This window comes from Coregonus clupeaformis, chromosome 34 (assembly GCF_020615455.1).
Source record: "Coregonus clupeaformis isolate EN_2021a chromosome 34, ASM2061545v1, whole genome shotgun sequence".
Lineage (NCBI taxonomy): Eukaryota > Metazoa > Chordata > Actinopteri > Salmoniformes > Salmonidae > Coregonus > Coregonus clupeaformis.
Window position 1 is genome coordinate 9,540,128 of NC_059225.1, and position 13,466 is coordinate 9,553,593.

At 46.6% G+C, this 13,466-nt stretch overlaps 1 protein-coding gene across 1 annotated transcript; it reads left to right on the forward strand.

Moving 5' to 3' along the window:
* The first annotated feature begins 1,154 nt into the window (after positions 1 to 1,154).
* LOC121549700 (solute carrier family 22 member 17-like) lies at positions 1,155 to 11,055 on the forward strand. Its single transcript, XM_041861540.1, has 9 exons — positions 1,155 to 1,507; positions 4,365 to 4,468; positions 4,883 to 5,037; positions 7,340 to 7,505; positions 8,033 to 8,148; positions 8,266 to 8,371; positions 8,897 to 9,120; positions 9,924 to 10,035; positions 10,226 to 11,055. The coding sequence occupies exons 1-9, from the start codon at positions 1,184 to 1,186 to the stop codon at positions 10,500 to 10,502; spliced, it is 1,584 nt and encodes a 527-aa protein (XP_041717474.1). The 5' UTR covers positions 1,155 to 1,183; the 3' UTR covers positions 10,503 to 11,055.
* The last annotated feature ends 2,411 nt before the right edge of the window (positions 11,056 to 13,466 follow it).

The following is a 13,466-nucleotide window of genomic DNA, read 5'->3' on the forward strand; positions in this document are numbered from 1 at the left end:
TGTTATCTTTATCCCCTTCAATGTTTTGGCTTGACCAATGGACAATGGGCAATCGTTAACCCAGTGGATTTATTATCATATCCGACGACTATAATAATACTGGAAAGGGGTACGTCATTCATTTTACTGCAACTGTCCCCATGCCACGCAGCCTGTGACCATATTGTGTATTTACAAAATCATGTGTTTTGCTGTCTGCCCAGGGCAGATGCGTGCGTGCGTTTGTTTCAGTGACCGAATATGTCACCACCATGCCAGTTTTATTCATGTTACAATGTTACACAGTAATGTTACGAATTTTTTTATTTTCTGGTGATTCGTGTGTTGCTCTGTGTTACCTCTTAAAATATGCGTTAGTTCTTTTCCTTCCGTGTAGTACTTTCCCCTGTCTGAAAAACCTCATGTAACATTCCTTTAGCAGTAGCCTAGTTCCTGGCCTTTCCAATATAATGGACCATGCACATATTGGCTGATACTGGGCCTTAATGGCTGATAGTATAGACGTGTCCAAATACCTTCCTTGATCTTGGGCGATACGATACAGCGGTACAACGTATTTCCTACACGTGGATAGTCATCCTACACGTGTATAGTCATGCTAAACTTGTGTGTTTTTACACAGCAATAGAATGGTTATATCCACAATTTGAATAATAGGCTAAACATTATTTAATGCGGTTGGCATTGCTCCCTCTAGGCTCTTTTATGGGATTGATTGGAGATGTCATTTGCCAGGCTTTATGATTAATAAAGTATGCACAATGAAAGTTGTAAAACTGACTGTTCAAGTCTGTAAATAAATAAAAAAGAAGCTCCATTCACTGAGCTAATTCTGCAGGTGCACTGTATACTGTAGCTAATAATATATACAGTTGAAGTCGGTCTATTTCTTACTTACTGTAGCTAATAATATATATGGGAGGAAGTAGTCATGGTGAATCCAGGCATGTCAATATTTGTGTATGTTTTCCCTCCACAGATATTTCCCATATTTCCCAGTCCATCTAAGAAGTGACCACAGCCTCTCTGGTCCTCAGTCATGACATCACCTGAGTCTACCCTCCCCTCCCCTTCCCCCTATCCGCCTCCCCCTTCCTCCCTCCCCTCCTCTCCCACTCCCTCCTCTCCCACTCCGTCCTCCTCCCTCCCGCCTCCCCCCTCCCTGCCTCCCACGGGGGAGGTGATGGTCCTGGCCCTAGGGAGGAAGAAACAGAGGATGCTGATCTGTCTCTCCATCCTCCCCAATCTCTTCCTGGCCTTCCTTCTCTCCTCGGACGCCCTGCTTACCTTCACCTCACCGCACCACTGCCGCCTCCCGGGACCCTTGCCTGCCCCGCAGATCCTTAACGCCTCCCTGCCCTGGGAAAAAGGGGACAGAGTGGGGGACAGCGGGGGGCTGTCTCAGTGCAAGCAGTTTATCAACGGTACCCAGTCCGGGGTGGAAAACTGTGAAGCTGGCTGGAACTACAACGTCACAGAAGGATTGAGGATTAACGTTGTTACTGAGGTACCTCAAGGAACTTCGTCGGCTTCATTGTTTTCTTGATTAGTTTTGTAATTCCCGGTCTCAGCATCCAAGTGGCTCCTAGCGGAACAGGGAATGATTGTTTAACAACGATATAATGAATTACTCAGTGAAGTCCTGATACCTTTACATGCAGTGTAACGTAAAACTGTAATTTATACAGTAATTTTGGGTATTACCATTAGTAAAATACTCTGAAACGTTTTACTGTAGCATACTGTCAATTATGGTGCATTGTGGGAAAATGTTGTGGGTGGGGAAAGAATGGCTGTATTTCGAATGGTACTGTAATTCCATCCCACAGAATACAGTACCATACTGTATCTTTGGAGCGCCAAAAACCTTTTGACCAAAACTGGGTTTCTGGCTCATTAACATATTTTGAGGCATGCCTTGTAAGGCTATATTTGTAGCACCCGTTAGTGAGAATGCTGTACCAATTTAACTCCTATGTGTTATAGTGCCCCCATCAATTTGTATAGGGGACATGATTGGAGTGGCAGCAAGTCTTAAGCATTAAATGGTTGAGCATTTTGCCATGTTCTTTTGGTCTGATTTGCCCTGTATTCACTGTCAGCTTGGAAGCCTTTGTTCAGGCCTCTAGAAGTGCAAGGGATATCAAACACCACATATTTATAGATATGCTGTACTGTGTATCCCTTGTAATTACATTAAAATACTGTGAAATACAAACCACTCCCCTCAATGAAATTCATCCATTGATCCATTCATTATGATTACAGTAGCATTTACTTTTTTACAGTATAATACAATAAATGTTACAGTATTGTACTGTGTCATTACACAGTACTTGCTTTGATACCGTAATTAGATTACAGTAGGTGTACTGTAATATGAAAAACAGAAAATGTACTTGCCAATGAGCTGCCTGTAAGTAACTGTCAAATTCACGGCAACCCATTTACAGTGTGGTAAAAAAAATGCTTTCACCATTTAACACAGCTTTGATGAAGTAGGCCTATGTTATAAACAGTCACGGCACCCACAGGATCAGAAACAGTAGTAGAGGGAGGTCATGGGAAATGTACAACCAAACTCCTCCTGCCTTTATTCATTTAATGATGTGTTCTACATTGCCTTATGACGCTCCAGGCCTAATGTCTTTAGCAGGACTCTTGTTCAATGTCCACCACACCCAATATTTCCATGGAGGTCTTAAGCTCTCGATTGGTCCACTGTGTTTTCCATGGAGGTCTTAAGCTCTCGATTGGTCCACTGTGTTTTCCATGGAGGTCTTAAGCTCTCGATTGGTCCACTGTGTTTTCCATGGAGGTCTTAACCTCTCGATTGGCCCACTGTGGACTCACATTCTATTTGTTTTGAATTCCATGCATGGTGACGCGGGTGGCATACTCAACGTTTCTGTAAGCTTTTCTGTGGGCCTGTTGCCCTCTGTGGTTAACTGAACATACACTGGTCTCAAGGAGTCCTTCTAACTGAAGAGACAGACTACTGCAGTGGTTTTTCCATGTGCCTATAGACTGAAGAGACAGACTACTGCAGTGGTTTTTCCATGTGCCTATAGACGGCAGGGACAGACTACTGCAGTGGTTTTTCCATGTGCCTATAGACGGCAGGGACAGACTACTGCAGTGGTTTTTCCATGTGCCTATAGACTGAAGAGACAGACTACTGCAGTGGGTTTTCCATGTGCCTATAGACGGCAGGGACAGACTACTGCAGTGGTTTTTCCATGTGCCTATAGACTGAAGAGACAGACTACTGCAGTGGTTTTTCCATGTGCCTATAGACGGCAGGGACAGACTACTGCAGTGGTTTTTCCATGTGCCTATAGACTGAAGAGACAGACTACTGCAGTGGGTTTTCCATGTGCCTATAGACGGCAGGGACAGACTACTGCAGTGGTTTTTCCATGTGCCTATAGACTGAAGGGACAGACTACTGCAGTGGTTTTTCCATGTGCCTATAGACCGAAGGGACAGACTACTGCAGTGGTTTTTCCATGTGCCTATAGACGGCAGGGACAGACTACTGCAGTGGTTTTTCCATGTGCCTATAGACCGAAGGGACAGACTACTGCAGTGGTTTTTCCATGTGCCTATAGACCGAAGGGACAGACTACTGCAGTGGTTTTTCCATGTGCCTATAGACCGAAGGGACAGACTACTGCAGTGGGTTTTCCATGTGCCTATAGACCGAAGGGACAGACTACTGCAGTGGTTTTTCCATGTGCCTATAGACCGAAGGGACAGACTACTGCAGTGGGTTTTCCATGTGCCTATAGACTGAAGAGACAGACTACTGCAGTGGTTTTTCCATGTGCCTATAGACTGAAGAGACAGACTACTGCAGTGGGTTTTCCATGTGCCTATAGACGGCAGGAATATAATTCAGTCACTCTTTTCATAGACACAAGGCCAGATTCAGTGGTTGGTTTCAGAGTATATTTTTACCTTGTCATGATCCACCAGTATAACACCACTGTGCTTTCCATGGAGGTCTTAACCTCTCGATTGGTCCACTGTGTTTTCCATGGAGGTCTTAAGCTCTCGATTGGTCCACTGTGTTTTCCATGGAGGTCTTAACCTCTCGATTGGTCCACTGTGTTTTCCATGGAGGTCTTAACCTCTCGATTGGTCCACTGTGTTTTCCATGAAGGTCTTAAGCTCTCGATTGGTCCACTGAAAGGAAATGATTTAAATCACATTTCAATATACTGCAGTTTGGTTGTAATGACTTTTTCTGTATGATCTGGAACAATGTCCTATTGATGGAGTGATTGTGCATAACATGTTTAACTCTCTTCCCTTTCTGTAATCTTCTGTTGATTTCCCACCTCTTTGCTTTCCTCTACCAGTGGGATTTGGTGTGTGGTCAGTACTGGCTGGTCCCAGTCGAGGAGGTGTCCTTCATACTGGGCGTTCTGACAGGATGCCTGGGACTGGGCTTTGCAGCTGACAGGTGAGACGAGCTGAGAAATACAAAGGAAATACAAGGGTTAGACTGGGGGGAGACCTCTTGAGGATTTAAAGTGAGATGAACAAATTTAATTAGACAATATTCTGTTCATTAAAGGTCGTTGAATGAATGAGGCTTTCGGCGACTGAGCTGAGCTGCACCTGAATCCAGAAATGTGGTTGAATTAAAATTGTTTAAGTATATTTCTAGATGTCCCTAAAAAGCTATGTATTTACATGGAAATTACCTTTGTTATTTAGTAGCTTAATCCAGGACTTTTAACTGTGTTTTTAAACCTCTGTTTTTACAAGGCCTTTTCCTGGATTCAATTTCCATGAAACCGGCCCATAGCGTTCAGAGGCCATTGCTTATGCATGACTTAAACAGAGCTTTGTCTCTTCTCTATGTTTTCCTCAGACTGGGCAGGTTGAAGACACTGCTCATTTCGCTGACCCTCTCAGTGGTATTTGGGGTGCTTGTGTGCGTCTCTACCTCACCCCCTTTTTTTATTGTCATGCGCTTTTGCCTGGCTGCTGCTAGCGCTGGTGTCTACCTCACGCTTTACATCACACGTGAGTAGTCTCCAGATACTGGTTCTATAGTTAGGGCCTTTACATCACACGTGAGTAGTCTCCAGATACTGGTTCTATAGTTAGGGCCTTTACATCACACGTGAGTAGTCTCCAGATACTGGTTCTATAGGTAGGGCCTTTACATCACACGTGAGTAGTCTCCAGATACTGGTACCATAGTTAGGGCCTTTACATCACACGTGAGTAGTCTCCAGATACTGGTTCTATAGTTAGGGCCTTTACATCACACGTGAGTAGTCTCCAGATACTGGTGCTATAGTTAGGGCCTTTACATCACACGTGAGTAGTCTCCAGATACTGGTGCTATAGTTAGGGCCTTTACATCACACGTGAGTAGTCTCCAGATACTGGTACCATAGTTAGGGCCTTTACATCACACGTGAGTAGTCTCCAGATACTGGTTCTATAGTTAGGGCCTTTACATCACACGTGAGTAGTCTCCAGATACTGGTTCTATAGTTAGGGCCTTTACATCACACGTGAGTAGTCTCCAGATACTGGTTCTATAGTTAGGGCCTTTACATCACACGTGAGTAGTCTCCAGATACTGGTTCTATAGTTAGGGGCCTTTACATCACACGTGAGTAGTCTCCAGATACTGGTTCTATAGTTAGGGCCTTTACATCACACGTGAGTAGTCTCCAGATACTGGTTCTATAGTTAGGGCCTTTACATCACACGTGAGTAGTCTCCAGATACTGGTTCTATAGTTAGGGCCTTTACATCACACGTGAGTAGTCTCCAGATACTGGTTCTATAGTTAGGGCCTTTACATCACACGTGAGTAGTCTCCAGATACTGGTGCTATAGTTAGGGCCTTTACATCACACGTGAGTAGTCTCCAGATACTGGTGCTATAGTTAGGGCCTTTACATCACACGTGAGTAGTCTCCAGATACTGGTACCATAGTTAGGGCCTTTACATCACACGTGAGTAGTCTCCAGATACTGGTTCTATAGTTAGGGCCTTTACATCACACGTGAGTAGTCTCCAGATACTGGTTCTATAGTTAGGGCCTTTACATCACACGTGAGTTGTCTCCAGATACTGGTTCTATAGTTAGGGCCTTTACATCACACGTGAGTAGTCTCCAGATACTGGTTCTATAGTTAGGGCCTTTACATCACACGTGAGTAGTCTCCAGATACTGGTTCTATAGTTAGGGCCTTTACATCACACGTGAGTAGTCTCCAGATACTGGTTCTATAGTTAGGGCCTTTACATCACACGTGAGTAGTCTCCAGATACTGGTTCTATAGTTAGGGCCCTGTGTATTGCGCAATCACGTGACATAGCATGATTCTATTCTATATTTTAAGCCTTATCCAGAAATGAGATTTACTCCAAAAATGAAAGCAATTTTCTGAGGATGGTGCTGGACCATCTGCCATAAGGAGAAAAAAGGACCGTTTGATACATTTAAAGTTCAAATCCAGGCATGTCACATGATTGCTCAAAACACAGGACCCTTGCCACAGTTCCAAAGGCTGTCACGTTCGTTCATAGACGGGTCAGACCAAGGCGCAGCGTGATATGCATACATGTTGGGCGGCAGGTAGCTTAGTGGGTAAGAGCGTTGTGCCAGTAACCGAAAGGTCGCTGGTTCTAATCCCCGAGCCGACTAGGTGAAAAATCTGTCGATGTGCCCTTAAGCAAGGCACTTAACCCTAATTGCTCCTGTAAGTCGCTCTGGATAAGAGCGTCTGCTAAATGACTAAAATGTAAATGAACCGAAAAAAACAACGACAAAACAACAAACTAAACGAAACGTGAAGTCCCAAGGTACACAAACAACATACCTCACACGGAACAAGATCCCACAACCCACTAGTGCCAATAGGCTGCCTAAGTGTGGTCCCCAATCAGAGACAACGAGCCACAGCTGCCTCTGACAGATATACACCACATAGAAAATCATACCCTGACTCAACAAATAAGAGTCCCCAGAGTCAGGGCGTGACAAAGGCTCTAGAGTCAGGGCGTGACAAAGGCTCTAGAGTCAGGGCGTGACAAAGGCTCTAGAGTCAGGGCGTGACAAAGGCTCTAGAGTCAGGGCGTGACAAAGGCTCTAGAGTCAGGGCGTGACAAAGGCTCTATCAATAGCATCAAAACACTACTGCCATGATGACTACTGCTGATCTTTTCAAACCTGACACCACACAGAAAATAGCATCTTAAAACCATTTTGAGGATACTTTAAAGACCAAACTTGTTTATTAATCGTTCAGCACTGTTGTGTCTGTAATCATTCATTGTTTTGTCTGTGTGTTTGATTGACAGGTCTTGAACTCTGTGACCCCTCACTACGTCTGCTGGTCACCATGGTAGCAGGACTAACTACGGTTGCTGGAGAGCTGCTGTTGCTGGGTGTTGCTCTGGGTTGCCAGTCCTGGAGGGGCTTACTTGGAACTGGGGCTGCACCGCTCTCTCTGTTCCTCACCTATGGGTGAGTGTGTGTGTGTGTGTTTGGGGGGATAGTAGCTTATTGACAAGGGAAAGAGGAATATGGTATTCATTTGATTAAAGACCTAAGTGCAAACTGACTTGCTGACTCCAGCATTGTATTGATTTCAATCCCCCTGTTTCATTCAGCCATTAACTGAAGTCAGAATACATTAGCATTTGGCTTCAAGGTGCAGTGTCCCTCCCAGAGTCCTCATTACCTTTTATTGCAAATAGCAAATTTAACACAGAGCAAATGAAATAACAACTTTGACGTTCCAGGGGAGAAAATAGCTTGGTATGGATCCTAGGTTGAAGAACCTAATAATTCCATGTGGATGCTAACTAGCATAGCTGGTCCCATTGTTTAGAATTCTTTCTAAGAACAGCCCTTAATCAGGAGTCATCACACGGTAATCCCTGGGTTCTCATGCCTTATGGCTTCATTACAATCCTATTTTAACCGTTGTTATCCTCAACCTAGAAGGAAAGCTAGGAGGAAATGACATTCAAATGTTTGTTTTGTTTCAGTATTCCAGGGGTATTCCCTGAGTCTCCTCGCTGGCTTCTTCTCTCTGAGAGATCAGCTGATCTGAATTCCTTCAGTGAAAGAAGACATAGAGAGAGGGATGAAGAGAGCTTCACAGGTGTGTGGCAACCATTTTGTCTTTTCATGAGATGTATGACTTTTGATTGGGGGGGAAAAAAATGTCTCTGCTGATGCCTCCAGTGTGACATTTGTGGTGTTGTTGTCATGATATCAGAGCTGGACTCGGAGCTATCTCCCTCTACTCGCCCACACCTGTCCTTCCCAGAGCTCGTACACAGCAGGAACATCTGGAAAAACATCTGTGTGCTCGGCTTCACCTCGTAAGTCACCTAACTGTGCTGTTTGAAGCTCCCCTCACATTTTTAAATAGCTGCACACGTAGTAGTAGTAGTAGTAGTAGTAGTAGTAGTAGTAGTAGTAGTAGTAGTAGTAGTAGTAGTAGTAGTAGTAGTAGTAGTAGAATAAGATATTTAGGGATGTAATAATGTTATATGATGTACTGTTTTATCTTTTATTTTATTTCTAATGTAAGTGCCTTAATGTGTTTGGACCCCAGGAAGAGTAGCTGTTGCCAATGAGGATCCCTAATAAATACAATTACAAATACAGTACATTAAAGTTTTTAACTTCTTTGTGTAACTACACAGTAACTACACCGGTTACTAGTGAGAAGTAATGACATTTTGGTAACCAAACATATTACCATGTATGCTACCTATAGTGTAATATAAAGGTTTGCCCTTGCTTCTATCAACATTTTACTGGTAGGGACCCAGAGGATTCATATAGTAGTTGCCAATCAGACCATGATTCTCCCTCTCCATCACTCTCCTGTTGTCTGTCAGGTTCATTTCCCATGGCATTAGTCACTGTTACAGCTCGTTCCGCGGTGATGTCAGAGGCACTGCCCCCAGCTTCTATTGGACCTATCTGCTGTCTGTCTGTGCGGGAGGAGGGGCCTGGCTGTTGTTATGGGCAACCGTGAACAGGTGTGGTCGCCGTGGTATCCTGCTCCTCGCCATGACGATGACAGGGCTGGCATCTCTGATTCTCCTCGGACTGATGGAGTGTAAGTTGGCGTTCAAGGTAGAAGTTGCCCTTAAAGCTAGAATCCTTAGTTACTACACCCATTTTTTGACTTATAAATTAATGATTAATACCAATTGATTCTTTAAGAATATAACTAAAATGCCTCATGAGCTTAGTTCAACTGTCGTACCCCATCAGAACCCAAAATATAAGCTTGTTTTACTCCAATGTTTGTAAACAATGTAAACAAACACTGTATAGCCTTAAAACATGGTTCAAACTATAATTCCGATAATGGTCAGTCCTTGCATCCATAGCTTTGTCTATGCATTTGAGTGGTTCCTTTTCTCCAGGTCCATCCCTCTGCTTTTTACCGAAACAGAGATGGGGTGGCTGGCCGCTTTGTTATTGTTTCAAATGCGAATTGGCCCTTTAAGCAACATAATGCTTTGGAGAAAGTAGATATGGTCCCTTCACCGCTGATACAGGATCAGGTATGTTTTCATCCACTAAAACATATAATCCTGTGTCAGTGCTTAAGGGCCAAATTCTACCTACTCCTAACCTTGAATACACAGAGAGTAAATGTAATTCAGTTCATAGGAGAACATATGTCATGACGTAGTTACGACTCCATCATTTTCTCAATTGACATTGAAAACAGGAAGCACAGGTTCTCTTTTCATGGCCCCACCTTGTGGCTGAATGGTGGTATATCAGTTCCTGTAGGACACTGCCGTGGCAGGAAAGTCAAAGTCGCGTCTCAGTTTCAGCTGTAATCAGCAGTCGGTCAGTCTGTGGAGTTAAGTAATAAGTTAACTCTCCCTCCTGTTCCTCTCTCAGATCTAAGTGAGGCGGCCATCACTGTGTTCTCTGTGATGGGTCTCTTCTCCTCCCAGGCCGCTGCCTCTCTCTGTGTCCTCTTTACAGCAGAGATCATGCCCACCGTCATTAGGTAAGGACCAGCAACTCATAGGCTGTCACACCAGTCTTCCCCATCTAGGCTTGTTCCTTGTATTAGACATATTATTAGGCCTGATATTCATATTAATGGGTGTCATTTTTGGCTTCATCCTCATGATATCTCTCTTCCCTGATCTTTCCTCTTGGAGATCACTGACCTTTGAACTTTCCCTCTTGTCCAGGGGCATTGGCGTGGGCACGGTGTTGGCCCTGGGCTGTGTTGGCCAGCTCACCTCGCCGCTCATGGACCTGCGCAACCACTACGGCTACTTCCTTCACCACGTGGTGTACTCCTCCCTGGCTCTGCTGGCTGTGCTCTCCATCCTGCTGCTGCCCGAGAGCAAGAGGAAACCGCTGCCCCAGACGCTGGCCGACGGGGAGCGGTACCGACGGCCCCCGCTGGGCCGGAGGAGGAGGGACAACGTGCCCCTGCTGGCCACCCCCAACCCAGAGACCTAGCACGTCACACACCAGTCATAACGCCAGCCCAGAGTGTCAGCAGGTCGCGGAGAGGAAGATGGAGAGGGAGAAGAGGGTCAGCTGTCTGCTGAAGATGGTTATGCAGAGCCCCCCCCCCACACCTTTCCCATAAGGCCTGTGTGTCATGAAAGGGAGCAGCTGCTTTCTGCCCATGCTCCAGACAACCACCATCAGAGAGCCTTTTGATTTGTGTAGTATGGCATCACCCACAGCTCACAGAGGTAGAGGCAGGTATGCTATGGAAACTGTCCTGTAAATACCTACAACTTAGTTTCGTTAACTTTATGAATTCTGGGTTATCTGTTTATAAAAAACAGTAGGAGTTTTGTTTCTGGAAAGGTAATTTGTATTGCGCAAAAGCATGGTACTAAGCCAAGATGAGGGCACTTTCGACTACTGCTCTTAAAGGCATTGGGGGAAATTACATTGATTGATTGAAGATTTTTTTTACGAGTAACGTTATACTTAACGGTAGTTTGGGGAAACTTTGTGAACTTGCATTAAATAAATACTAATAGGCTCCCTCCTCAAACCCTGTCATGAGCACTCTCTCTCCCTGGTAGCAACATTAATTGCATTCAATTATCTTCCACTCTGCTCACCTCCCTCTCTCTACTCAGCCTAACTAGCTCCACCTGCCCTGCTCTGCTCTTGTTACCTGGCCAGCTGCACTGCATTTCCCACTCACCATCCTCACCTTGCCTCACTCTGTTCTAATTACTCTGCCAGCTGAACTGCATTTCCCCACTACCTCTCCCAGTATATCAAGCCCTGTTTTTCAGCCAAGCCCTGTCAGATCGTCTTCAAACCCGGACCAGTAACCTGCCTGTCTGCGCTCTGACTCCTGTTTGTGATACCGATCCTTTCTTGACTGCCTCCTTGTTCTACTGCCCCGTCTATCCCAACCTGCCTTCTGGACCTCGACTACTCTCCGATCTTCAGCCCCTCCGGTAACTCGTTTCTGCCTTCTGTCTCTCACCACGATATTTGCCCAGCCCTGATCTGTACTTCTGCCTGCCATTCATATTGCTGTTGTGTGTGTGTGTTCCCCCAGGTCTCCGACCACCAGATGAGCGTGCCCAGACGTTTCACCACCCTCAGCCCGATACGCCGCTCCATCACTGGGGAACACACACACTAAGCACTTGGACTGGACACCCCCGGACATTTGGTGACCCCCGGAGCACAGGTACCCACAGGAGGACCCTGAAAGACCCCTGACACCCCTGGGACTCCTCTTCCCGCCTGTAACCTTGAATAAAGAACTCTGAATTTGAACTTGCGCTCTTGGGTCCTCTTCTGTTCGTGACAGAACGATCTGACCATCATGGACCCAGCGCACTCCCGACCACGATGGAGGAAGAGCCAGAGAGGACTGCCCTACAGCGACTGGAACGCTCTGAGGGAGACATAAATCGGATGGCTGGCGACATCGCTTCCCTTCTCCAGCTATTCAACCAGCAGCAACAACAGTTCCAACTGCAGCAACAACAGCTAGCCCAAGCCCTGCAACTACTCTCAAGCCCGGCTACTCCACCTGCACCCCCCTGGTCCTTTTGTTCCTGTACCACCGATACTCCTTCATCCCTCCGCTGGAGGTCCCAATGCTGCAGGCCCGGCAGTGCCGCCACCAGATCCCCACGCTCCTGAACCAAGGATTGGGAACCCGGAACGCTTTTGATGGCAACCAGAAGCAAGTAAGACCATTCTTGAGCAGCTGCCGAATCCAGTTTGCACTACAGCCCAGGACTTTCTCAACAGAGGGAGCCAAGGTGGGGTATGTCATCACACATCTCACCGGTCGAGCTCGGTTGTGGGGAACGGCGGAATTCGACCGGCAAACCCCAGCCTGTGCCTCCTTCAGTGCCTTTGAGGAGGAGATGTTAAAGGTCTTTGACCTAGGCTCGCCAACAGCCGAAGCGTCACAAGCTCTGCTCACCATCCGTCAGGGCAATCGGACAGTGGCAGACTTCTCCATTGACTTTCGTACCCTGGCCAGTCAAAGCTCGTTTAACCCAGATGCACTGGTGCAAGCCTTCCTCCATAGCCTGGCGGACTATATCAAGGACGAGCTTGTTTCCCATGACCCGCCCTCAACGCTTGATGCCGCCATTGACCTTGCCGTTCGCATTGACCGCCGTATACAGACCCGGAGGAGGGAGAAGGGCCGTCTCAGTCAACCTGCCATCCGTACTCGGGTCGATACCGCTTCTGTCCAGCCCCTGCCTGTCAAGTCCCATAGCCAACTCAATCAGCCTGAGCCCATGGAGATTGGCCGTGCCTCTCTGACTCCCGAGGAGCGTCGGCGCCGTCTAAGCTCCAACCTTTGCCTCTACTGTGGTGGCGAGAATCACCGTGTCGCTACTTGTCCGGCAAAAGCCGCAGCTCACCAGGTGTAGGGGAGATCCGGGTGAGCTCAACAAGCCTTCAGTCTCCCTCCATCCGAAAGACCCTGCTTCATCTCCGCCTTCAGCTTTCTGACAAGACTCATACATTGGCCGCCCTTGTGGATTCCGGAGCCGAAGCAAACATCATGGACCCTGAGCTTGCACAGCAACTGGGCGTGAACCATCATCAACTGACACAACCCATTCCTGCACGAGCCCTGGATGGGCATCATCTTGGCACTGTCACTCATATTTCCGCCCCTGTGACAATCCTGCTGTCAGGAAACCACCAGGAGTCCATCCAGTTTCACCTCCTACACTCACCTGGCCAACCACTCATTCTTGGATACCCGTGGCTCCGTCAGCACAACCCCCACATCGACTGGGAGACAGGAACAGTCCGTGAGTGGGGAAGGAGTTGTCACCAGACCTGTTTAAGGGGGGCCACCCTGCCCGTTCACCGGGAAGGATCTAGCGCTACCTCCGACATATCCAATGTTCCGGCCTGTTACCACAGCCTGAAAGAGGTGTTCAACAAATCCAAGGCGACATCTCT